A 27642-nucleotide genomic window follows, 5' to 3' on the forward strand; every position below is an offset into this window, starting at 1 on the left:
AATAGAAAGTCCAATATACTTTTGTTGTTTTTGTGTGCCTCCAAGTAATTTCTGATTTACTGCAATCCTAAAGGTGATTTCACAGATTTCTTGGCAAGCTTCTTTAGAGGGGCTTTGCATCCTCTGATGTTGAGAGAGCATGACTTGCCCAAGATCACTCAATGGGGTTTCATGGCCAAGCGGAAACCCTGGTCTTCAGAGTCGTAGTCCAACATTCAAAACACTACACCACGCTGGTCCTCTTCCTTGCACCCATTAAGAAAGCACACCCTTCCCTAGATCTTAAGCAGGTTATGTGCTGTTCTTTGCCTTCTATTTGCATTTCACTTTCTTTAGCATGGGAAAAATAGTGCTGATGCTAATTGCCTCTTTATATGGCATCGCTTGCAACAAGCTCTTTCTACATTGCTGGATTTAGCAGGTCATTAAAATTGTGCTCTCCAGCTAATGATGCTGCGCTGAGATTCTGTTCTTGCAAGCGAATTCGCCCCAGGGCTTCTCAAAGCCAGAGCGGTTGGGCTTGAAACAGCACAGCAAAACCAGAAATGACAGGAACATTGGGCTTTCAGAAGAGGCAATAGGTAAACTGCAAGGGCTTTATCTCTTCTTGACTTCTGATGCCTGTCTCTGATAGAAATGTCCAAGTTTTTGGACAGAGATGGTCAAAGTGACCGCTGACCTGTGAAACTCACCAGGTGTTGGACATTCCTATGTTCTCCACCTGAGCTGCTTCACAGGATTGTTCAAAGATATAGCCATGTTCATCTGTAGAATCAGTACATAGAGAGATCTTGTAGCACCTTTGAGACTAACTAAAAGAAAGAAATTGGCAGCATGAGCTTTCCTAGACTTCAGTGTATTTCCTCAGATGCATTTGTTGTTATGAAACTAAAGTGGGATGACAGAGAGCAATGTTTCCTTGGGAGGAAAGCTGGAGTTTAAACGGAACACATAAAAATGTAACCTTGAGAAATGTGTTCCTGTAAGATTGATTTTGACAAGTCCGAATGGTATGGACTAGAAAAAGGGATTCCCCCAGACACCCCTGGTTTGGCCATATGTTCAGGATTCACAAGCTGAAAGTTTTCCAATATAACTGGACTAGAGAGCATCCCAGTGGTGGACCTTTTGGATTCTTAGCACTGTAGTCCTGGGTGGGAAAATGCTATTGCTGCTGTATGTTACCCCAGGTTCGGACCCCCAATCGCCCTCCCCATATCTGATATCAATATTTGGAAATTTGGTTGGCTGTGAGCACAGGAGGAAGCAAGAGCACCCACCACAATGAGATTGTCCAAAACTGAAATCAGCATAATCCCTTTGGCTATGGAGGACAATGATGGGATTCTCACCCGAGAAGGTGGTTCTGCAAACACAGACCAAGGACTTTTCCCCAGCAGGAGGTTGTCCTTTGTCTGAGATATGCATGCCAATTGTCCGGACATTTCCTCAGTCTCTCAACCATTCTTCTCTCTTGGGAAAACCATTTAGCAATGAGGCAATCCATTCATCCCAAGATTGCTGCCTCGGGATATGATTTTGCGTATAAATATCACTGCCTGCACACTGGCAATTTGGTCTCCTCAGAAGCAGGTCAGACACTCTGACTCTTACTAGATTCCTCAATAAGCCGGCCACCCCACTGGCCGTAGTGGCTATCAAGTCACCTCTATTTGGTCGCCCCTCGATTGGAACCAAACTTCAGGATCGGTGCGGTCTCACCATTAGCAAGGTCTACCACTTTTCACCTTCTCCCACATTCATTTCATTAGTTCTTGTGTGCATATGTTGGTGGTTCTTTTATTAATAAAATTACAAAACCTATCTGGAATTGCCTCTGCAGTTCTGTGTGATTTGGAACTGGTAAACATAGGGTTAGATCCCAGGTTGAACGTTGCCCCAGTCAAAGGTATACTGTATATACTCATGTATAAGTCTAGAAATTTAGGTCAAAAAACTGACCCAAAAAACCAGAGTCAACTTATCCACAGATCAGTGTACATAGTGTATCTTAACTCTTATTTAAAAGGAACCATCCCCTGATGAAAAGCAAGAGTATAATCTGTCCCTCTACTCTTTCATCCATCCAGCCTTAAGAGTAAGCACAAAGAGTTATGTCTGCTGGAATTTTGTAAGTTCTTTGACATTGTTTTGCTTTGCTTAATCCTTCAGATCCTTTGCTATATACCCCTAAATTTTACCTTTGACTTATCCATAGGTCATAGCAAAATGCATAATTTTGGCCCCAAAACATGCCCTTGACTTACACATGAAGTCGACTTATAGTAAAGTATATATGGTAATTTAATTGAGCTGCATTAATTCCCCTATTAACTATATTATTTGTGGGTCTCCTGGGACCCTAGCATTTTGGGTAACAAGGTGAAGCACATTGAGAAGCTGAGGTTCTGGGAACCATCCCAGCCACTGAGCCCAAAGGACTGTGATTTCCCAGACAGCAGAGAACCCAAGTGGAAAGTTACTTCCCAAGCGATACCTGGACAATTCTTTACTGGGTATCGTTTCCCAGTGGGAAGCGAGACAGAACTGCAAAATTTCAAGGCAAGAGTCAGAAGCTTGAATGCTCTTGAGTCAGTTCTGCAGCAGCATGTTTCCGTCTCACCTTTAGGTTTGGCAGCTGAACTCCTGCCAAATGCTAAACTTAGCACAGCTGGTGGGATCCTGAAACCCCAGAAGTCAAGGCAAACAATTACATGAGGAAGCTACTCTGAGACCATTCCAGGTGGGAAGGCTTAATACTCTTCCACAGGGCCTTCTAGCACCACGCACTGTAGAAGACACAAATATCCAATGTGAGGCTTGCTGGAGTTCAGATACAATTCTTTCCTGCTTCACAATTGCTGCCAAAGTAGAAAATAAGCACAGTGCAATCTTGAGCCCGGCTTGAGCTTCCATGGACAAAATCCCATTCTGCAGCACAAAGCTCAATACTGTATTGTGCAAGACTATGTGGTTTGTATTTTCTAAGTGATACAATACAAATGGAGCCTTTTCATATTTTGGGACACATCATGAGATCCCGTGTGTATGTGTGTTGTGTGCCTTCAAATTGCTTCCAAATCATGGCAACTCCAAGGCAAACCTATCAGGGGTATCACGGGCCAAGCAGAGCCAAATCCTCGTCTCCAGGGGTCCTAATCCAGCATTCAAACCTGGCTTTGAGATGATGCAACTTGCTAGAAAATACAACAGTGCTCAGTAAAGTGGAAGCGGAGGAAAAGGGGAAAAGAACAAACTACAGGTCGACTGACTCATTCAAGGAAGGTCACAACCCGAAGTTCTCTACATGGTAGCACCATGGCAAGATCAAGGAACAAACCCCAAACCCACTAAACATCCATAATGCTGGGTTCGCAAGGGCCACAATGCTGTATTCTCGGTTCCAGCTGCTGAATTTTAAAGAGCTGTCGGACATGAGGAAACTGCAAACAATCACAGAATTGTAAGCACTTGCCTGGTGTCACTCCCTCATCTATCCCAAATCACTTTTCACACCCTCAACCTTTCTGACCCTTTTCCCTTAGAAAGATTTTAATCACAGGGAGAGGAACAGATTTGAAAATTGGTAAGGATCGAATTTTATGGAAGATGTGGGCCAATAACGGGATTGTTAAAGCCTTAAATCAGATACTTCTTGTTGATGGTGAATTTCTGCGTTTTCAATTTTGCAAGTACAATTTAAACTACTTCTATCAGCTAAATGGCAGTATCTACAAGTGAACAATTTTTTACAATCCAGACACCTTTATGTGCATCTGAAGTTCCCTTAATATTAGAAACATTAACTGAAGCCAACAAAATAAGTCACTTCAACAATGATAGATTGCTATTACATCTAGATTAGATGTAATACTGCTAATGATTCCTTAACACACGTTTTAGAGTTGTCTCATAGTAGCTACATTTTGAGAACCCTTTGAAATGTAAATATATATTTTATAAAAATTGCATGAAGAAAGGAAACCTATGAAACCTAGGCTGCTTTTTATAACTATTTATTGTGCTCACTCCTGGCTTTGATTCTCCAGTAGAAAAGAAAAACCAATAAATACAACCAGTAACCAACCCATTTAACATTCAAGGTCTATGCCAACACTGCAGACACCTGGAGGTGCCGAATCGTCCAGGCTGAAACTCAAGGAGTAACCTGGGAGTGGGGAGAGAGGCATCTGCAACCTGCTGGCATACCAGGGCTTGAGTATTCAAATGTGTACGACCTTGAATTTTGAAGGACTTTTCCCCATTTAATACATTATAGGAAATGAGTAGAGCTCTACTGAACAAGAGCAGCCACGCAATGGGGCACATAGTGGTGGAGAGCATCATGGTTAATGGTCCAAATGAAGGAACCAAATTAAGGGGAACTAAGTGACAAAGACAGGGTTTTTGCATCTCACACTACTGGTGAAATCGGGCCATCAATGGTTATGGGGCCGCCCTCTGCCACGGCCTGCAGGAGGGGCATCGACTGTGGAACGGGGGTTCTTGATGGTTTCGTCCACGGACACAATGAGGCAGGCTGCTTCTGAGGCTGCTGTCAGGGCATTGATGCGCACCACTGCCGGCTCCCATACACAGGCCACAAAGTTGTCTGCAATGTCTTCATTGTTCACATCTACGCCATACCACATCCCGCCCTGAGAGACACACAGAAAACAGGCACCATTACAGAATGGAAATGAAACTACTCAGTCATTGGGTCTCACCACAACATAGGCCCATCTCTCTTTCTTTCAACAACACACCATCCTGAACATGCCTGCCATGATTTCAAAAGCTAAACAGGTCTGGCTAGTACTTGGATTGGAGACTAGCAGGGATGGGAAGCTAGGGATCTCCAGGGAGAGCAGGGTGGAAACTGTGCAGGGACCAATTTTCCACTTCACTCCATCCCCCTGCCAACTGCACCCCATTTCTGCTGACATTTTGAAGGACGAAGGGGAAATTGAGAAGAGATTTTTGCATATTTGACCATATTCAGGGAGCTCTGGCTGTGATTTTCATTCACATGCAAAAAAAATTTAATTAAAACCTAGGGGCTACAATAGTGCAGTCCAGAGGTTACACCTTCCCCAGTCTTGAGGTAAGGCTACAGAAGAACCTCTGGGGAGCCATGGCTGCCAGTCAAGAGTTGACAAGAGCGGGCCAGACAAAATCATGGACCTGGCAGAAGATAAGACTACTTCCAATGTACCTTTATAGTTCAGAACCTTGTTGGCAGTGTGGCAAATCAGATGCCCACAAATATATCCCTGGCCAGCTGGGTACCTCCAGCAACTACAAATATGGCATGCTAGTTTATATACTTATATACTGATTAGCCAATAGACATCACTAACTCTTGGGACCCCTCTCAGAGGAACCTAACAGTCGCACTGCCTCTGATAAAAGGTAAAGATAAAGGTTTCCCCTTTGACTGGGTTATCAAGTCTTGTCTGACTGTAGGTGCTTATCTCCGTTGCTAAGCCTTTACTAAGCCGAGTGAGCCAGCATTGTCAAAGAGGGGGTAGGCAACCTGTGGCTCGCGGGCCGGATGCGGCCCGGCGAGGCCTTGGGACCGGCCCCAGCCCGGTCCTGCCGCTGATTGCCGACGGAGCCTTTTGGGGGCAATTGTCTATAGAAGCCTCAGAAACATGCATTTATATTAACATTTTTTAAAAAATCAGCAAATTTTTTCACGTGTCCTCCATTTTTTAAAAAAAGTGTCTTCCATTTGAAAATTTTGTCTTACATTTGTCCTGGTTTATTTATATATTTAATTTTGTAAAAAAAATTATTTCATTATTTATTTTTTGGCTTCAGCCCCCCAGTTGTCTGAGGGACAGCAACCCGGCCCCCGGCTCAAAAAGGTTGCCTACCCCTGGTCAAAGACAACTCTGTGATCATGGGGCCAGCATGACTGCACAGAATGCTGTTACCTTCTTACCAAAGTGGTACCTATTTATCTACTTGCACTTCTACATGCTTTTGAACAGCTAGTTTGGCAGAAGCTGGGACTAGCGACAGGAGCTTACTCCATCATGCAGTATTTGGCAAAATCAATACCATTAGCATCTTCTATTTATACAACAACACAATAAAGTAACACAACAAAAAAAGTCAGCAAGACCAAATCATAGCATCTACAACATGTAACAGGCACCTGACATGGCCACTGATTCTTCCATGAATTGATTCAATCCTCCTTTAAAGCTGTCCCAGCCAGCAGCTGTCACTTCCATCTCATGGCAATGAATTCCAGACTACGTGCCATGTGAAGTAGTACCTACAGGTGATGGAATCCAGGGGAAGGACCCTGCTGTGGAAGCTCACCTGCGCATGCTTAGCCCGGAGCTTGTTAAGGATGTTTGTGGCATCAAAGCCGGCATTGTCACAGAGCTGGCGTGGAATGATCTCCAGGGCTTTGGCATAAGCTCCTATCAGCAACTGCTGCTTGCCAGGAATGGTTCTGGAATAGTCTCGGAGGTACTTTGAGATCTCCATCTCGATGGCTCCCCCGCCAGCGACAACTGAGTCATTCTGAAAGATATCACCAGTACAGAAAGGTCACTGCAACTGGTCTGAGTTTACTCCATTCATAAGGCAGCCCCTGGCTGAATGCCCAGCACAGATTTGGCTGGCATTATTTGGAAGAGAGTGGCTGTATGTCTGTCAGATTCATGCAAGCCAACTGCATCCATCAGTTTGTTGGCAAAGAGAGGAAAGGCACAGCTGCTATACAACCTACAATCCAAAAATCCAAGTAAAGAAAAAGATAGGTAGAACTGCCAGATTCTACATGACCAGAAGTATAAATGTAACTAAGGTAGGCCTGGACAAAAGCGGAATATTTTAAGCAGGAGGCAGTTAGAGGGAGGGTAAGCTGATTTTCAGGAAATCATGAAGCACTGACTGAGGTCATCATTTTCAAGACTATCTAATGTAATGATGATTACAAGCATGTTATTCAGTACATGAACAGAAGGAAGCACACTGAAAAGTTTAACCCTTAGGCTCTGGGATGGCAAGCCACTTCTTGTTATCATTTCTGAAAGAGTAACAGAGGTGAAACAAGAGTGAGTGAGGTTCTGAGGCAGTTCTGGGAGGCTGCAGATTCGGCCACCAATCTGAACTTACCATCCCTCTGAACTCGCTATGCCTACTTGCTTGATTTGTTATTTTAATGTATGATTTTAAATTATAACTGTTTAATTGATGTTTATAGGGAGGGTGGAATACTGGGACATGGGATTATATGTAATTTTAACTTGTAAGCCGCCTCAATTGTCATTAACAGAGAGGCGGGATATAAATAAAGTTTTATTTTATTATTATTATTTGCAGGGGGGATTATGTGACTGCATGCTTTTGTGAAAGCTTTGGGTGTGATTTCCAACTGAAATGTCTGCTTAAAAAAATCATGAAAGAAGGTTCAAAGTGCTTTGAGGGACTTGTGAAGGGACTCAAAGTTCTCAAAAGTGAGGGCTGCATCCAGCTCTTGGCCACACTTTCCAAAACCCTAAAGGACATAGTTGTTCAGCCCTTGCAGAAGGGAAAAGCATCTTAGCAGCATGAGAACAGCTCTTACTAATCATTCAAGCATGAGTAGGACTTGATGGGAGGATTCAATATTCCATACAGCTTCAATGCTGTTCTCTTCATCTGCCCTTCTTTCCCTGCTGCACAAATGCCATCTAGAAGGCCAATTAAACACTTAGAATTCTATTAAAACTTGATCCTGAATAAGTCCCATCTATTCCTAAGGTTAGCAATTAAAATATTTTTGGAGTTCAATGCTCTCAGTCCCTCACCACTGGCTTTGCTGGCTGCATCTGACCAGAGATGGTAGGCCAAAAACAACTCTCTATCACCAATAAATTCACATGCTCCACAAGCCGTATTTACGTTAATGTCAGCAGCAGAATTCCAGATCTTCTCTGGAACACAGACCCTTCTTAAATATGGGGGAACTTCTGGTTTTTCCTAGCCTCAATCTGTACTCCATCTGAAGAAAGAGCTGGAAGGAACACAATTCCTGTTTAGAGCCACATCCTTGCCTGCTCATGTTGATTACCTGCCAAAGCAACCAGGCAAAAAGCTACTGACAAGACTAAGGTAGTCCAAACATAGAAGTCAAGTCACTGATATCACTCACACATACATACCTTGATCGCCCTCCTGACAATCATGATGGCATCATGGAGTGAACGCTCAGTCTCCTCCATGAATTGCTCTGCTCCTCCACGCAGAATTATCGTGCACGTCTTGGCTTTCGGGCACCCTGTGAAGAAGTTATACCTGGCAAGAGAGAGGAAGACCACTTTAACATAACATCTTACAGTACACACTCAATGCAATGGGGGAAGATTTGCACTGAGGAGCTTTCTGCTCACATGCAGTAGTGTATAACTCAAAAAAGGGAGGTGGCATGGATCTGCCTTTGCTGCCTTTGTAAAGAAGGGTTCTGCTGGGGTTTAGGCTAAATGTCAGGGTATCTGACAGGCCATATCTACATATAAACCCACCTGGGTTTTGAGATCTTCAAGAGCATCTCTTTTCTCTATGGCCCTGGACAGACGGGCCCTTTGTAGCATCATGGCGATGTGCTAGGGTTGCTTTGGGGCGGCGCATGCACATGCCCCGCAACCCTAGCATGTGACAAGGATGTCACAGCTGCGCAGCACCATCTACATGGAGTGCACAGCTGTGACGTCACAGCAGCACAGCATCCAAACAGCACTGCACAGCTGCGACGCCATCGCAATGCCTCTGGTGGTTTGCAGCGGCACTGCTGCAGAGCAAAGAGAGGCGCCTCTTTCTGGCACTCTGTACCGCGCCTATATCACTCCTCAGAGATACACCCGGCGAGAACACAGGAGAGGGCCTTCTCAGTGGCTACTCCCAGGTTCTGTAACTCCCTAACTCCCTTTCTGCAGAAGACTGGTGCTTTCCTTGCTATCTCTCCACAGGCAGGAGGAGAGCTTTTGTTTTAGCAGGACTGATTGGTTATAGGAAAAAGGCCTCAAATAATATGCTATATTGTCCCTGTTTGTTTTTGGGTTTTTTAATGACCATCTATTGATAGTCCAATTATATTTTAACTTTTGTATGATGTGTATGTTTAGATGTATCTGCTTTAACTCTTGAAAGCTGCCTTGAGTCCCAGGGCTGAGGAAAAACTGCAATGTAAACAAATAAATAATATCAAGAACAACAGGCACAAATGGATGTTGCTAGAGTGGGTCTTATTTCCAAAAGATAGTAGCTTTGAGAAAAGATTCTAATACTGAAAAATGGGGGGAGGAATGGGGCAAACTGCTGATCATCTGGAACCATCATAGAAGCTCCAAACACTTCCCTCGTCCCCAAGCAACTCATCCAGGCTGGCTTTACCTCTCGCCTCCAACCTGCACCTCCTCAAAGAGCTCACAGCGCCCAAGGACATCATCTGTCAGGGAATTTGCACTGGTCTGGATGGATCCCCCACAGGCCTAAAAAGCGTACAAAAGGGCACATTTTCAGGGCAACCATTATACAAAACCTATCTACCATTAAGAAAATGTGCAACAATTTTACAAAATCAATCAAAAGTCACATTGAGCCCAACAAGGTTTGCCTACCATTAGGAAAATGTGTGTGTTTAACAGATTAATTATCCCAATAAAACAGCCTATTCTATATCCACATTCCCCACTCTAACAGTTTGCTATTCTTCTGTCAAAAACGTGATCCCTTATTTTACACTATTCCCGTGTGAAAAGAGTTAATCCAAATTTGACCTAGATTTTTTTATATATATTTATTTTTAAGGGCTGTGAATGCAGCCCACAGTGACTGGCAGAGTCACGACACGGAGCGGTCTCTGACTGGAGCTATTTAGTCTTTGCAGCAGACAGCTTGTTGTTGTTGTATGCCTTCAAGTTGTTTCTGCTTTATGGCAATTCTAAGGCAAACCTATCACAGGGTTTTCTTGGCAAGATCTGTTCAGCATCTTTGCCTTCCCCTGAGGCTGAATTAGTGTGACTTGCCCAGTTACCCAGTGGGTTTCCACAGCTGAGTAGGGATTTTAGCCCTGGTCTCTACAGTCACAGTCCAATGTTCAAGCTATTATGCCATGCTGTCTCATTAGCAGAATAAGTCCAGTTGGTGAATTTGTAACTTGAGGTCGGGGGAAAAGCCTACTTATCCACAGCCCTTCTTTAGACTGTCTGCATCCACACTGCAGAAATAATCCACTTTGACACCACTTTAACTGCTAAGGCTCAATGCTATGGGAGTCTGGGAATTATAGTTTTGAGACATTTAGCCTTCTCTGTCAGAGAGCTCTGGTGCCACAACAAACTGTAAATCCCAGGATTCCAAAGGATAGAGCTACGGCAGTTAAAATGGTGTGAAATTGGATTATTTCTACAGTGCAGATGCAGCCTAAGTCAGTCCCATTGGATTGTGTCTTGTTTTGTTCAAGTGACACGCACATCATGGGAAATGGTGCCTGCATAAAATTGCACAGAGGGACAAGTTTGAGAATCTTTCTATCAAAATCAAAATGAGGTTTCTCTGTGTGAAGTACTTTTTAAAAATTGAGATATAAAAGGAGAAAGTGCTGAATGCTTAGTACAAAGCTTGAACAGCCAGAATCATCCAGAGTCAGCCAGTACAAAATACGCTTTAAGGGGCCTCATTTCACGTAACAACACAGTGATATGGGACTGAATATGGTTCTTGTACAACATCACCACATTCTATATGGGACCCCTAATTTGCCAGGATTACTCAGAAAGAATGAAACCAGCAATTGGTTAGGTTGCTCATATTAGGAAGCCAGTCCTGAGCCTCTTGGTCAGCACTGTAAAAATAAACATGGGGCCTTACCATCATGGTTCTTTTGAGGTCTTCTTCGGGGACTCGGCCAGCGCAGAACATGTCCCTATCAGCAAAGTACTGAGTGGCCACGTCACCAATGGGAAGCTTAGAGAGGATAACTTTGGCCCCTGATTTGTGGAGTTTATCCAGTTTCTCATACAAGATGTTCCACTCAGCATCCACAATAGCCTGGTAATCCTGTTGGAAGAATGAGTTAAGAGAGTAATGAGTAAAGAGAGAAAGGAGGAGATAGGAAGATTAGATAATCAGTGGAATAAAAGTGTCAATAACCATATAGTTTGTTATTTATGTGTCTGTTATGCTTTGTTTGTGTATTTTGTTGTTGTTGCTGTGTTTTCTTTGTTATATATTCAATAAATATATTTTAAATAAAAAATTGCCTGGTAATCCGGCAAAGAGAGATTGGGAAAAGGAAGTCTCTGTATTGGTTCTTTAGCTGAGGATCCAAAATGTTTGCATTAAAATGAGGGAAGGCTGCCACACCACCGTCTGCACAGAACTGTCTGGACACAAACACCCTCAAATCAGTGGCATAATTCACATGCAAAAAACAGTTTGACCCAAGAGCCACCTAACAATTGGTTTCAGAACACTCCCTCTCTCCATGCCACTCTGTCTAACTGAAGGAAAGAGATGCCCAAGGATGCCTACTTCTCCAATGCTCTTTGCCCATGTAACAGTGTTGTCTCACTACCTCAAGTGCTCCTGGACACAAAGCTTCCAGCTTTTGTCAGAAGCAGCCGTGTCCTCACAGAAGTCTTCTGGTAAAACTATCCCCTTACCTCCACAGTGTTGACTCTGATTTCAGCATTGTCCTTCTCTGCCTTGAGCTCCAGCTCAATGTTGAGTAAGGCAATCTTGGGGGACTGGTACTTTTTAGGCTGCATCTCAAACCCAGCATAAGAGAAAGTTTTCTTGAAGGCAACTCCTGCCACCAGCTGGGAATCCTGAGAAAAGAGAAAGGCATTAAAGCTGGGGTTTGAAAATCTATTTGTAGATACTGGCTCACAGACAGAAATCAACAGTGCTACTCACTTAATTAACACTTTTTATTGAAAAAGCTTACAGGCTCAGGATGGTTGAGCAATGATTTCTAAACCTCAAACAAAACTCTTGTTTACAAAAGCAAAAAAGGCTGATCCACGCGGCCTTGGTCTTTTGAATTATCCTACGCTACCGCAGATGATACACTGCTGTACTCTAAATTCTCTTCTAAAAGAAGGCAGTATGTGCCAGTAAAGACCCTTAACCTACAATGTAACAAAGGTGAGTGGTATCTTTCCATCAATCTTCACAAAACATAAAACTAATAATTGGTATTGTTTTACTGGTAGGGGTATTGTATTTTACTAAAACAATTTTAAGACTGGCACATAAATGTAACAGGGCAATATTTTTATTATGGTTTTAGGTCTAATATAAGTCACTCACTTTGTTAGCAAAGATAGCACCAAGTGCACCAAGTTTATAGACATGCTGAATGCAGGCACATCTTGTGTTTTTGTATTTTCTAAACAGTTCTCCCAAAAATGGGAGGGGCAGCATATGTGGAAAATCAGTGATAGCAAAAATCAATATATAGATGGCCATGTCCAGAACCTTCCTACTATTGATGACCCATCTGAAGGCCTCCAGGAGGTGCATGTTCACAATAACTTTCTCAGCTGCTGCAAAATGGGCACATTCCACAGCAGAGTATGATGTGTTTAGCAAATATACACTTTCACCCTCCTTGAATCCCATTGTGGGAGAAAGGAAGGATATAAATCCTTGAAATAAATAGCCCAATTTTGCAGGTCGGGTTAGCACCCACACAGGCCAATCCTATACATGGGTACTGAAAATGGACCCCCCAACCAAGTTCAATACAGATTACTCTCAATTATGCGTGCACAGGACTGTAGCGTTTCTCCACTTTCTCTAACGTTCTACTTCTCCCTATAATTCCAGGAGTTATAGCTTTTTCTTTTTTTACAGAAATACAACCAAGAGAAGTGACATTTGCCCATAGTTCCAGGGCAGTAAAGCACCTTGTACATCGATGGTGCTATATAAATAGACAATAATAATAAATATAATACCATGCAATCTGAACTGGGTTTAAGCCTCCACTCACTGTTATCCTCTGACTCTTTTAAGATATGGGGTGGAGCAGACGGGCCATAGAAGCGATCTGCAGCTGCTCTGACCATGACTGCACTGGAACCACGGTGACAAAAGATGGCCACTGCCACTGTCCTGAATGAGCATCCAGGCCACATTAGCTGGTCCCAGAGTGGCTTCTGGGCCGTTTGGGGGCATGCGTCATTTGAACAGCACACCTCCAAAGCACCTGGAAGGCACCTTATTTGGCCCATCTGCAGTTGAAAATAGGGTCATAGAAAATAATCCAGACGGACTTTGCTAAACCAAGATGAAGTGTGGGAGGGAGGTAAACTTACCTCCAGGGCTCCTCCCTGCACCTTCTTGATTCCAATCATTTTTATCTGCAGCAGCTCATCCAGCATCATGACTGCATCCACCACCATCTTGGCAAAAAATTCCTTCTGTGAGGAAATCAGCTTGGAACTCAAAGCTGTGCTTGCACATTTCTCCAGCAAGCCTCTCAACTCCCTACATGGAAGGAAGGACAGACTGATCTTAATGCCAGGCCATCAACCTATATGGATCATTAAGTCAGCTAGTGATTGCACCAAGAAGGAAGAAGAACAGCTTTTTTGCCTAAAATCATATTCTCTATACAGCTGCAGTCTCACTCATCGTAACAGATGAGGGTATTAACAAAGTCCCCAAGAAAGAAGTTCCTTTTTACAAAGTCGTTCTATGTCAAACCCAGCCACCAGCCTATCCTGTTCCAGGTGCTTCTGCCAAGTGAAGAAAGGCAGCTGGCAAGGAGAGAGAGGAGAATCTACTGGGGGTGACTCCCAGTCTGTGCAACCTCCTTCACAAGAGTGTTTGCTTTCTTTATTCCCAGGTAAAGAAGACTTTTTTAAAAAAAAATATTCCAAAACCTTTTTTAAAAATTGTGATTTCATTGCTTTAAGCCCTTCTTAAGTGCTAGGAAATTTCAGTCATCTTTGTATTCTTCTCTCTCCTGGATTTTTTTTAAAACTGCAAGCAATTTTTCATTATTATTATATATACTTTACTTTGCCATTTTTATTTTTGTGAAGAAAATCTCAACAATTCTCTATTTGGAATGGTGTAGCATTAACTAGTAGAAGATCTGATAGTATGGCAAATCTCTTAACTACAGTCTGCCACCGAAAGACTGACTTGCGACTGCCTGAATGTCTCTCACATTAGGTCAGATGCAAGGTTAAAAGGCTCGCAAGAAGGCTTTATTTATCATCTCCTGGTGAAGGGCTTGTAAATTTCAGCCCTGTGAGAGCCCCACAATGAAGGGAGCACACATAGCAATCCTCCTTCAGTCTCACTGGGCATCCTATTCAGGTGCATCCTCTACTGAGCAAAGTGGGAGTAAGAGGATGGAAACTGGTGGGGGAAGGTTCTACACTGTTGTCTGACTGCAAATCACAGCATTCCTCACCATGGGCTGTTCTAGCTAGGGCTGCAGGAACTTGGTCCATAACAAGCCTTGTGGCTACAGGATTCCCACCCCTACTTTCTGATGGCACTTGTGGAGGAAAACTAGTCTATCATTTCTAGAAGGGGTGGCAGGATAAAAGTATAGCTGGGTTAAGTAGTAGCTGTTTAAAATAATAACTCTTCTGCTGCAAACTGCAACAGCAAAATGCTAAGTATCTCAGCTTTCATGCTGGTCTATCACAAGCCTCCACATAATTAGAATCACTGCCACAAACTCTGGAGACAGCTGCATTCATCCAAGAACAAACATATGTGTACCCACAGAAGCTTGTTTCAGGTGTCAACAGAAACAGGCACACAGGCTAGTAAACAAAGAGAGAAAGCATCACAAAATTACTCTAATAAGCAGAAAGAAGAGAACAGCAGACTTACTCTTGGTCTGTTTTCTTGATTGTGACTGCGATACTCTTGATCTTATTTACAGCCTGTCAAAAGGACACAAGAACCAGAATGAATGCATTGGACTCAATCCTGCCAAGTCTAAATGCCAATAGTGACATGTTTCAGCCATCATATGCAAGCATCCAACTTGAAAGACTTCACCACAGGCACCAATCTGTGTGGATCGCTTCTTCATCAACAAAAACCAACAGAGACACACACAAGCTTTGTTCGTGATGTCAGTATTTCTGTCACTTCCATCTCCACTTTCATAAGTGGAAGGGAAAACATATCTACAAAAGGCGTGGGCAAAGTAGGTGTGTTAGAATGCAACTCCCATTGGCCCTAACCAGCATAGTCAATGGCCAAGAATCCCAGGGAGCTGCAGGCCAACATCATGTGGAGGTCTGCCACATTCTGCCCATCCTCAATCCAGATGGTGAGGAAGGATTTGCTGGAACTCTGGAAAGCCTCCTATGGTAAGTTTCCTACACATTTTGAGGGGGGGAAATTGCACGCACGCACGCACGCACACACACAGTGCTACACACAACCATGGCCAAAGTCCCAGAGGAGGTGTCCAAAGCATCTTGTCCATTTTGTGCAATTAGATTGAACTGGTCTGACCTGGTGTGAATCAGGTGCATCAATAGGTTCACTTAATTATCTTTAACATCAAACTATACCCATCTCAGCTTCTTGCCAAAAGAACTAAATAAATAATGGTTTCAAAAGCTTGTCAATAAGATGGAATGGTTCCAGCTGCCTTGAAGGAAACAGTTGTGGGACCATTTATTGAAAAATCATGTATTCTTCTCTGTCTGAAGTTAAACATTTTTATTTTTCCAGGAACTTAAAAAAAATATGGCCAGTTTAGTAGTTACTTATCTCAATTTCTTGATTTATGTTACTTAATTATAATGGAAATTTCAAAAAAAAATTGTTCCTCAACCACAAGAGAACCATTTTTAGGATAGAAATGCAGTCTATAATTTCCTAAAATAAATAATTAAAATAGACTAACATTGTACTCCCTGCTGAACTAGTAGAAGATACCAGGCAGCAGTGGAATGATGCCTCGAGGATGTTTACTTTGTTCAAACTCCCATGTAAACAAGATTAGCATGAAAGGTGCAAGGCAGAATTTCTGGCTCAGTATGTGCTTGATAACGCCACAGCAGGAGACTATACTGCCTCTGAGGAAGGGAGAGAGAATTATTCTCAACCTAAAAATGTGCATCCAGTATGCACTATGACTGCACAGATAAACCGTCTGCTGGTATCACATTTCTAACATCCTAAATCAACCCTGAGCAGAAATTACTTAATTTTTCAGTCTTGTTGTCATTTCCCAGACAGAAGTCAGCATTTCTGCAAGAGACAGCCATGATCTACTTCAAAGGGTGCAGTGGATATCCTTACCAACTGAGTTGCAGTACGGAAGGCACGGATGATGATCTGGGGATGGAGGCCTTCTTCCACGTAGGGCTTGATCTGCTTTAGGAATTCAGCAGCTAGGAGGGTAACAGAAGTGGTACCATCACCAACCTAACAAAAGAGAAGTCTGATTAGAGAGAATTTCTCTCAGCAAAAGCTCCGCTGAAACAAGCATGGTTTTTCTACTCCATCTCTTCGTAGAGGGACTGCATTAGTGTCACAGCTTCTTGGGTTAACTGTCCCTTAAACACTAAACCATGGCAATCCTCACCATGTCCATCTGCACTCAGTCCTCCTTGTCTCTTGAAGGCAGCCCCAAAAATCTTGTCAGCAATTTCAGCAATCTCATAGCAAAGGACTTCATGCAGATTGCATGAGTAACAAAAACCCTCCCAAAAACTCTGTTCTTAGCACCCAGCAGTCTCATCCCTGGATTGCCAACAAAGCACCAATCTTTCCAAAAGCAGTAGCACCCCCTTACTTCCATTCTCTACTCTCACTAGCAGTCCAAGCAACATTACTCCTTTTTCAATCTTCTCCCCATTCCTCCCTGACAGCTGTAAAACAGAACAGCTGCCTTCCAAAGGAAGGAAAATGGACAATCTCCCCATCCCATTTGCTGAGGCCTAGAGGCAACTTTCTACTACTGAAGAGAGAACATCTTTGGATAATGACTTCAGAGTACACACAATTTAGAAGAGAACAGTGTGAAGAAAATAAAAAGATCTGGACCCAGCAGTATCTCTCCTGCCCTCATTGTCTGACAATTGCCACAGTCTCCATGCCCACCTCTGCATCTTGGGATTTGGCAATGTCTACAAGCGTCTTTGCAGCAGGATGTACCACATCAAGGAGCTTCAGGATAGTGGCACCATCATTGGAAATAGTTGCTTTGCCTGCAAAGTTTAACAGAGGAAAAGTGTATGAATTAGTAGTTGAATCAGAATTATCTGCAACATCTTAGCAAGTCCATTTGAAGGAAAGGGGAAGAAAAAGAGCACACCCAAATCAGACCAGAGGTGCACCAAGCACCTTGTCTCCTATACAGGATCACAAGTCATGCAAAGACTACGATCTATGCTCAACCCTGTTAGAACTGTACGGAGAGAAGCCAAAGAGGCAAGCCAAAGCCCAGCATGTCCCAACACAATTGGGAGAAATGCTCCCACATTCCTGCCATTTCCACAATGGGCAAATCTCTGAACTCCTGGTGGAAGTTGAATGGGATGCACACAAATTCATGACCATTGATGACGAATGTTCCTCCTTCTCCATGAAGGCAAAAAATCTCTCCAACGTTGGGCCCCACAAAGCCTTAAAAAATAACGTCTGTGTGAGCCACAGAAGGCCACACCACAAAAAGGTGAATCGCTCTGGAAATGTTGCCACCCAGCCTTTGGTAAGTCTTGCAAGAGGAAACTGAGCTGCTGAGGACAGTCATGCAGAATCAGGCAGTCCCAAAAGGTCTGGGGACTTTGGCTGGAGGAGGATTACCCTGAAGATAAACTTTGCACAAAGGGACTCACACACACCTGCAAGTAACGGAAAGAGCCCAACTCACCTCTGTCATCAACGATGAGTTTGTCCATGCCCCGGGGGCCGAGCGTAGTGCGGATGGCTTCTGCCACGATTTGGCAGGCACTGATATTACTAATCAGCTGAGGGATCCCTTGGGAAGTGTCAGTGCCCTCCTTCAGCAGGATAACAGGTGTGGGCTGCAAGGCAGACAGAGAGTCAGACAAATGGTCCTCCCCCAAAAAGAAGCCAACATTCAGTTGCACAAAAGGCATTTCTATATTAACCATTTTAACAGTGCTTTATGGTGCTATGGGTTAGAAAGAAAGGTCAGCATCATTAGCCACCAGGATGTTTTCTAAATGCATATGCAGAAGCAGGAAGACATAAAACTGAGAAGAAGATCAAACTCAGTGGGTACCTTTGGATGTCATGACAAACTGGAGTTCTCTTCATCTCCGGTTTGTCATGACATCCAAACATGGCCAAAGAGCCAGGCTAAACAGCAGCTAGAGAAACATGAGCCTGTTTTTATACTTGTAACTTTTAGGGAGGAAACACAAGACAGCGGAGTCCCTGCCGGGTTCACATTCCACAATAAAGCATACCAATCCTAGTCAGAAGGTCTTCAGTTTGTTCCTGTTCACCTGTAATAAACCATCTTTCCTGCAGATTCCTGGTTGGTCATAATGGGAGAATAAGACCAGTGAAGCAGGGATGGCCTTCCAGAAAGCCACAACTACAGATCCCAAGATTCCACAGCATGGGGTCAATGACAGGTAAAGAAAGCGCTGCCAAACTGCAAACGGGGGCCCTGTGCCCCTGACCCCAGCCAATGCGGAGGGACAGGTGTGTATTTTTTACCTGAGAAAGCAACTCTCTAGGAAACCCTCGGTCCTCCAGGGCAACTCTATGGTCAACATCTGCCAGAGGTTGACTATACAACTACAGATGCCTAGAGAAGTGTTCTCTCCAGGAATCGCAGGTCCTCCAACTCTATGATCAAACTGCGGCAGAGTTGCGCTGGAGGACCTAGACATTCCTAGAGAGGACATATTGATCACATCCATGAATAAGCAAAGCCGCAAAAGCCCCAAACGCAGAGGGTTCACCTCAGAGGACCCTAAGTCAGAAGAAACGACTTGAAGGGACACAACAACAACAACAACAACAACAACAACAGCAGCAGCATGCCTCCACAGACTGAAGCATTTCTACAACTTGGGCTCCATCCACACTGCAGAAATAATCCAATCTGACACCACTTTAACAGCCATCATCATCATCATTTTCTTATATCCCACCTTTCTTCCAATATTGGGACTCATGTCGTCGTCAATACTATTGATGTTCTATGGAATTCTGGGAATTGTAGCTTTGTGAGATACCCAGCCTTCTCTGGATGCATCTGCACTGCAGAAACTGCCCAGTTTGACACCACTTTAACTGCCCCGGCTCAATGCTATGCAATCCTGGGACTTGTAGTTTGTTGTGGCTGACAATGTCTCAGAAGACTACAGTTCCCAGAATTCCAAAGCACTAAGGCAGGGCAGTTAAAATGGAGAGGGTCAAACTGGGTTACTTCTCCATTGTAGTTTCAAGTCTCTGTGAGACACCCCTGCTGCCACAACTGACTGCAGTGTGCTATAGAATCCTGGGATTTGTAGTTTGTTGTGGCCCAGAATGTCTCACAAGGCTACAGTTTCCCAGAATTCCACAGTAATGAGCCAGGGCACTTAAAGCGGGGTCAGACTGGTTTATTTCTCCATTGTGAATGCAGCCTTGGAGGCTTTCTGAGTCAACTTCAGCGAGGACCACGCTAGAGGAAAGAACGTAAAGGCCATGCCTCCCAGACTACAACTCCCACAATGCCCTGCGCTCGCGTCTCCCTCCAGGGACCAGCATCCCGCTCCCCCATTGCTTGGCAGTCCTGGTAGTCCCTCTTAAGGGACCCCGCATTACGCATGCGCGCGTCCCTTCGCCCCTTATAGGCTCACGCTTTTGAGAGGCCTCTACGGACAACTCGAGCGAGGCTTGGAAAGCGGCCTCCAGACTTGCCTCCCTCCCGGCCGCCCAGCGCCTCCGGCCCGCGGCCAATAAGGCCCCATTCTCAGAGGGGAGACCCTTCCGGAGAAGGAAAGGCCCTCTGCGGGGTGAACGAGGCCGCCTTAGAGGCGGATGGCGGCGGATCGCCCCCGCTTCCCCTTCAAGTCACACTCACCATCATCTTGGCGGCGGCCCTGTTCTACAACGGCTTCTCTGCCCCACAATGCACCGCGCCTGGGCGCCACCAGAAGCTTCGCCGGCGTCTGCGTGGGCGGAGCCAGAACAAAGGGGAGGAGCTTCAAGGGCCAGCGAGATGGCCATAGATATAGTAAAGTCGAAGAGGACACGCACCCTGCAATCTGACAGCACACTTCCGAGTTCCTCTCCTCCTTCTTCATCATCATTATTATTATTATTATTATGATAAGAAAATCTAAAGAAGCACAAAAAACATGAAGTACTCAAGGGTGCCTGCAGGAATCCAACCCAGAGAGGGAGGAAAGGGGCAGACATAATTCATGCACTTATTATTATTTTATAGTATTATATGTTTTATATGCTAGAGACTCAAGGCAGCTAACAGATTTTTTTAAAATGCAATTTAGTTTGACAGCATTAAAATAGCCAAAGTTGTGGGTTGAGTATGCTACTATGTAATGTATGTAATTTTATAATGTTTTAAAATTGTTTTTTTTATTTTTTTTTATTGTAATGTGTTTTTAAAATGTTTTATCTGTGAGCCGCCTTGGGTCCCTTTCTGGGAGAAAGGCGGCATTTTTAAAAAATAAAATAAATAAATAAATAAATAAAATTGGATTAATGCTCAGAGTCCACATCCCAGAGGAGAAGATCAAAATTCAAAATGACCTGAATAGACTAGAAAGCTGGGCCAAAGCTAACAAAATGAAATTCAACATGGAGAAATGTAAGATACTGCACTTAGGGCGAAAAAATGAAATGCACAGATATAGGATTATGGGGGACACCTGGCTGAATGAAACTACGTGTGAAAGGGATCTGGGAGTCCAAGTGGACCACAAGTTGAACATGAGTCAACAGTGTGATGCGGCAGCTAACAAGGCCAATGCTATTTTAGGCTGCATCAATAAAAGTATAGTGTCTAGATCAAGAGAAGTCATAGTGCCACTGTATTCTGCTCTGGTCAGGCCCCACCTGGAATACTGTGTCCAGTTCTGGGCACCACAATTCAAAAAGGACATTGAGAAACTGGAGCCATGAGTCCAAAGGAGAATGACTAAAATGGTGAAGGGTCTGGAAACCATGCCCTATGAGGAACGACTTAGGGAGCTGTGGCTGTTTAGCCTGGAGAAGATACGGTTAAGAGGTGAGATGATAACCCTGTTTAAATATTTGAAGGGATGTCATGTTGAGGAGGGAACAAGCTTGTTTTCTGCTGCTCCAGAGAACAGGACCCAATGGAGCAATGGATGGAAGCTCCAGGAAAAGAGGTTCCACTTAAACATTAGGAAGAACTTCCTGAGAGTAATGGCTGTTCGACAGCGGAACACATTCCTTCCTTGGAGTGTAGTGGAGTCTCCTTCCTTGGAGGTCTTTAAGCAGAGTCTGGATGTTATTATAATTTATCATTATACTCTTATTATCTATGGTTCTGTGACTCTAACAACACAGCAGCTCTTTCTCCAATATATTCTGTCCTAACAGCAGCCAAGTGCAGATCTGTCACCAGGACAAAGGGATGCTGCTGTTGTGGCACTCGCTCCCATGCCTTTAAGAAGCAAGCCACAAGCTTTCCCTGATGATCTGCGCACTGGAAAGGCAGGCACACTGCCCAACACAAAAACCCTATCTGTGACAGCCACATGACTGACAAAACCCCTTCCCAATGGCATCACTTGATGCTCTAGTGCTTGTCCAATGAGAGATGAGGCCGGAGGTGGGTTTCCCCTCCTTCTGTCATGAGAGATTTGGGTGCATGATTCACATCCAGAGGCACAGAGAAAGAGCTTGAGAGAGGGATCCTGTGGCACATTCCAGCCATGGTGCCCCCTTGGCCTGGATGGATGGCCAGCTTCTTGCTCTGCTTTGGCTCCTTGGCTCACGGTAAGCATCTCATGGCTTTTAAGGGCTTGGGGCTCTTTTAGCCGTCTCTGGACTTGTCACTTTGGAGCATCAGCTAGAATAGCAAGCACCCACACTTGCATGGGAGGAACATTATGCCACCTTAGCATGCTCCTGCCCTAAAGTCCAGTTCTTGCTGCTCATGCTTGAAGTCTTTAGGGGTATTTCCCCATTCCTGAGCCTTTTTTTCACCCTTGGCAGGCACTGTGCACGCAAAAAGAAAGCTCTGAGCCTTTTCCCATGCATGCAAAAAGAAAGGCTCAGGAACTGAAAACAGAGAAGAAGAGGAAAAGGTGGAACAAGAAGAAAATCCAAAGAGGGTTAGTCCTGGAATACAGGCTGCCATGTTCTGTTTTGACTGGTCACTTGGCAACTTTCCTATGCCCATGTTCACATGCACCCATTTAAACGGCACAAGAGCAAGCCAGGTTACGAATTTCTTTTTGGCTGGTTACTTGGATGCCTTCATGCACCCATGTTAAAAGTCCAAAAGCAAACCAGCCTGCAATGTTCTTTTTCACTGGTCACTTGGCAAACTTCATGCACCCATGTTCACTTGTGTGCGTGTTAATGGTGCAAGAGCAAACCAGGTTGTGAATTTCTTTTTGACTGGTCTCTTGGCCGCTTTCATGCACCCATGTGCACTCAAAGTCCAAATGCAAACCAGCCTGCAGTGTTCTTTTTAAGTGGTCAGTTGGCAGCCTTCATGCATCCATGCTCTGTTTACTTTTCCTTCTCCTCTCCGCTTTCTTTACACCTCTCTTTTCTCTCTCTTAGACTCACCAGTCTTACAACATTCAAATTGGCTTGCAAAAATGCGAAACAAATACAGTATACACACAAAAAGCTTTCACTAAAACAAATCAGACTTATCTCTCATTGCAGCTGAAGAAGTGTTAATTCATTCATTCATTTCTGTATTTCTATGCCGCCTTTCTCCCAGGAAGGGACCCAAGGCAGCTCATGAGACAAACATTTTTTAAAGACATTAGAATAAAAATTTTAAAACAATTCAAATAGATTGTTAAAAATAGTATAAAATGACACATGTGTGTGTGTCATTTTATTTGTTATTTGTGTGCCAGTTATTTGTTACATCTAAAAAAAATAGGAAATTTCACGTCTAAATTCCACTCAAACAAACAAAAACACAACCCCAAACTCCTAAACTCTGGACACTATCTAGAACAATTCTAACCCAAAAGCAAAAACAAAAGACGAAGATGCGCACAAATGCACCGAACGGGACAACGGCTTCCAGCAAACCTGGCTATTGTTCTTTAATAATAAAAGGAGTCGAACTCCCTCTAAATTATTAATAAGTCTATTCATTACTTCAAATAACCCTTTCTAAAATATTGGAAGAATGCGATAGATATATTATACTTAATAAAATCTCTACTTATATGTCTCTTTTCAAAACTCACAAAATCATTATGATACCCCTCTTATTTTTCATGTGATCGATCAGCATCTTCCCATTTGTTCTTTCTCTTCTATGTGTTCATTAGTGTGTGACACAAAACTTTATTGTTGTTGTGTGGCTTCAAATGTTTCTAGCTTATGGCAACCCTAAGGCAAACCTATCACAAGATTTGTTAGAAGGGGTTTGTCGGCATTGCCTTCCTCTGAGGTTGAGAGAGGGTCACTTGCCCAAAAACTTTACATGTTAAAGGCACAAGAGCAATCCAGGCTGCAATGTTCCATTCAACTGCTCACTTAGCAACCTTAGTGCGCCCATGTTCTCATGCACCCATGTTAATGGTGCAAGGGCAAACCAGGTTGCGAATTTCTTTTGGACTGGTCTCTTGGCCACAAAGTCAATAGGTAGACATAAAACTCCTTGGCTTTCCTCCTCCCAACCACATTGCCCTTGGATTCCCCCCGGATTTCAGACTTGGTCTGTGATTGTATAAGAGGAAAAGTCACTGGAAACAATGCCAACTGGGCTGCATTCCAGGCAACCAGCTGCTGCCATGCTGCAAAAAATAGCAGAAAGCTCAGGATTAAAAATAGACCTGGGACTGCAAGCCCACATGCCACAGACTCTGGAGCAACGCAACAGGAATCTTCCAGGAGTAGTCAAGAGTTTTTGCAGCCATGCCAAGGATATGGTCTAAACATCTCACCTTGGGCCCTCGTGGCTTATGGGAACCCTTGATTCGGCGACACAGCAACATGGTTCTTCCATGGGACAATGTGAACATGGGGTGCACGAAGGTGACCAAGTGACCAGTCAAAAAGAAATTCACAGTCTGGTTTGCTCTTGCACTACTAATATGGGCATATGTGAACACAGGTGCATGAAGGTTGCCAAGTGATCAATCAAAAAGAAATTCTCAGCCTGGTTTGCTCTTGTGCCTTTAACACTGGCACATGTGAACATAGGCACATGAAGTTTGCCAAGTGATCACACATAAAGAACACTGAAGTCTGGTTTGCTCTTGTGCCTTTAACATGGGGGCACATGAACATGGGTGCACTAAGGTTGCCAAGTGGCCAGTCAAACAATACATTGCAGCCTGGATTGCTCTTGTCCCTTCAACATAGGCACGCAATGCCAATTAAAAAAAATAGCCTGTAAAGTTTTGTGTTGTGTGCCTTCAAGTCGTTCTCAACTTAGGGCAACCCTAAGGCGAACTTGTCACGGGGTTTTCTCTGCAAGCTTTGCCCAGAGGAGCTTTGCCATTGCCTTTCCTGGAGGCTGAGGGTGTGGGACTACAAATCCCAGGATTCGATAGGACAGAGACATGGCAGCTAAAGTGCTATCACAATGTTATAGTTGTGAAGTGTGAAAGACACCTGCATCAATACCTAGGAGGCAACTGCCTAAGAAACCTGGCGCTCCATAATCCCCAAGACACGCTTGGAGAGCTTCAGTCGGCTTAATGGAGCACATGCTTTGCTTTCATTGCTTAGCAATTATTTGGCAGTCTTGGCCGAATTGTTAACAGGCCAAACAATTCTGTTTAAAATAACCAAAATAGCCTGGTCCTGCCCAAAATTTTATCTTTGGGGTGGGAATTAAGTACATTAGTTCTCAGTTTTGGAAAGCAATTCCATCATAGTGTAATGGGTTGAGCATTGGACTATGACTCCAGAGATTGGGGTCCGAATCCCAGCTCAGCCATGGAAACCCACTGGGTGACCTGAGCAAGAATTAGTAGCACTAAGAGCCAGTGTAGCGGTTTCAGTGTTGGGCTATATGACTCTGGAGACCAGAGTTCGAATCCCAGCTCACCCATTAAAATCATTGGATGACCTTGGCCAAGTAACACTCTCTCAGCCTCAAAAGAAGGCAAAGGCAAACCCCCTCTGAAGAAACTTGCCAAGAAAACCCTCTGTTAGGGTTGCCATAAGTCGGAAATGACTTGAAGGCATGCAACACCACACAACTGTAAAGAGTAAATGCATCATCAGGGAAACTGCAGATTAGGGGTGCATCTACACTGTGGAAATAATGCAGTGACACCCCTTTAACTGCCATGGCTCCATGCTAGAGAATCCTGGGATGTGTAGTTTCTGTGAGGCACCAGCACTTTATGGCAGAGTTTGACTTGTTTGCTCCACTTTAGCTGATCTCTGTGTAAACAAACCCACGTTTTGTAGGAAGGTGGTAAGGAGGCTCCTTACCATCCAGTTTGAAACCAGTTTTGCAGTCACTCACCATTGCCAGGTGAAGCTGGTGAGGTGAGATGTGGCTAGAGATTGCCAATGGAAAATTCTCCATACCTCCTTGAATTTGAAGTGAAGCCAAAAGAGAGATAAAACCAGTTTTAGAATGTGATGCAGGGCGTATGCATACTGCACAATGACAGCATTTGATATTACTAAGGATGCATTATTTTTGAAGTGCAGATTGCAGTCAGACTGGAATGCAACTGGAAAAGTACATTTTTAAAATGCAATAGGAAAAGTGGGATGACAGACAATAAACTGGGACTATTTCTATCAAGTCTGGACAGTTGAAGGGTACACACATACATTACTATCTCCTCTATTTGAGATTCTCTTTCTGCAAAAGTAAAGTTGGCCCTCCGTATCCACGGATTCAAGCATCCACAGTTTGAAAATATTATACACACACACACTGTACCTTCCAAAACCCAAACCGTGATTTTTCCATTTTATATAAGGGACACCAATTTTATTGTGTCATTGTATTTAATGGGACTTGAGCATCCACAGATTTTGGTATCCACAAGGGATCTTGGAAACAAATCCCAGCAGATACCAAGGGCCCACTGTAGTAATATTAATAACAATAATAATACCCCATTGTATTTAATGGGATTTGAGCAGCCATGGATTTTGGCATCCTGGAATCAAACCCCAATGGACACCAAGAACCCATTACAACTGTTCCTGTTTTATGCCTTCAAGTTGTTTCTGATTTATAGCAACTCTAAGGTTGCTATAAATGTATCATGGCGTTTTAGTGACAAAATATTTTCGGGAGATGTTTGCACTTGCCTTCCTCTGAGGCCGAGAGAGTGTGACTTGCCCAGGGTCATCCAGTCCATTTCCATGGCCAAAATGAGGCCTCATTCCCACTTACGAATAAATCGGTTTGCAATCCGAATTGATGGATCGATTCAACAGCGGTGCATGGTTCACACACACTACATTTGCCCCGACCACATTTTTTCCCTGGAAAATAAGCCACTTGTGGTTCACATTCGCGAATGAATTGATTCCAAATGGACCCGCTCCAGCCGACCGAAGGTCAAATTTAAATCAATTCCAGTCCGCATCTGGGTCAAACTTGTGCAGAATTGATCTATCCAAAAAGACGTGAAAAAAAATCAACGTCAAAAAGATGCGGGTTAAATGGGTCTAGCGTATGGCCTCCCTCTCCAAATTGCTTCAGCAATTCGACTTAAGTGGGAACCAGGGTCATTTGAACCAGTTCAAACCAATTTGCGATCCGGCTTAAAAGGTAGTGGGAATCAGTCCAGAGATTCAAACTGTAGTCTCCAAATCATAGCCCTGCATTCAAGCCTTTAAACCATGCTGTCTCTCTCCAAACGTAATCTCCTCTGCAAAAAAAAATACGCTCACTCTTTTAAGACAGTCTGCTAAAGTGCTTCCATGTTTAACTTGTGCAGAAAAGGCCACTGTGACTCATTGCCACTGGATCTCATGCCTTCTGCCTTCTCTCTTTGCCTTCTCGCTTCACAGCGTTACGCATCCAAGAATATCTCTACTTCCAAGTGCTGAGCCCTGGAGACATCCGCTATATCTTCACCGCCACACCGGCTAAGGATTTCGGGGGCGTATTTGTAAGTATGAGAACCAAACCGCAGCCATTAACTTGGATTGCATCCACACTACAGCAATAATCTGGTTTGACACCACTTTAACCGCTGTGGCTCAATGCTACGAAATCCTGGGAGATGTAGTTCATTGTGGCGCCAGAGCTTTGCTGTCATCTGTATTGTTTTTGAACATTTTAATCTTTTAAGCTGCATTTTGTTCTTTTCCACTATGATTCAGGATGTCTTTTAATACTGTATTAGTTTAATTATATTTTAATTTTTCTTTTTGCATATTTTTAACGGCATTTTTTTTTACTGTAAACTGTTTTGGGTTCCAAGTTGGGGGGGAAGCAGGATCATCATCATCATCATCATCATCATCATCATCATCATCATCATCATCATCATCATC

General features: G+C 43.7%; 2 protein-coding genes across 2 annotated transcripts in view; one reads left to right on the forward strand and one right to left on the reverse strand.

Moving 5' to 3' along the window:
* Positions 1-4000: 4000 nt before the first annotated feature.
* Positions 4001-20174, reverse strand: CCT7 (chaperonin containing TCP1 subunit 7). The gene is made up of 12 exons (XM_042469608.1): positions 20048-20174; positions 17873-18026; positions 17101-17207; positions 16297-16422; positions 14866-14918; positions 13326-13497; positions 11667-11831; positions 10873-11061; positions 9394-9491; positions 8166-8298; positions 6334-6540; positions 4001-4658 (listed from the first exon to the last, which is right to left on the reverse strand). The coding sequence occupies exons 1-12, from the start codon at positions 20051-20053 to the stop codon at positions 4440-4442; spliced, it is 1629 nt and encodes a 542-aa protein (XP_042325542.1). The 5' UTR covers positions 20054-20174; the 3' UTR covers positions 4001-4439.
* A 1641-nt stretch (positions 20175-21815) lies between these two features.
* PRADC1 (protease associated domain containing 1) overlaps positions 21816-27642 on the forward strand; it is a 12471-nt gene continuing 6644 nt past the window's right edge. Inside the window, exons 1-2 of the mRNA XM_042466462.1 lie at positions 21816-21954; positions 27154-27254. Of these exons, the coding sequence (XP_042322396.1) occupies positions 21891-21954; positions 27154-27254 (165 nt within the window). The 5' untranslated portion in view covers positions 21816-21890. The remainder of the gene's footprint in view (positions 21955-27153; positions 27255-27642) is intronic.

Source organism: Sceloporus undulatus, chromosome 5 (genome assembly GCF_019175285.1).
Source record: "Sceloporus undulatus isolate JIND9_A2432 ecotype Alabama chromosome 5, SceUnd_v1.1, whole genome shotgun sequence".
NCBI classification, from domain to species: domain Eukaryota; kingdom Metazoa; phylum Chordata; class Lepidosauria; order Squamata; family Phrynosomatidae; genus Sceloporus; species Sceloporus undulatus.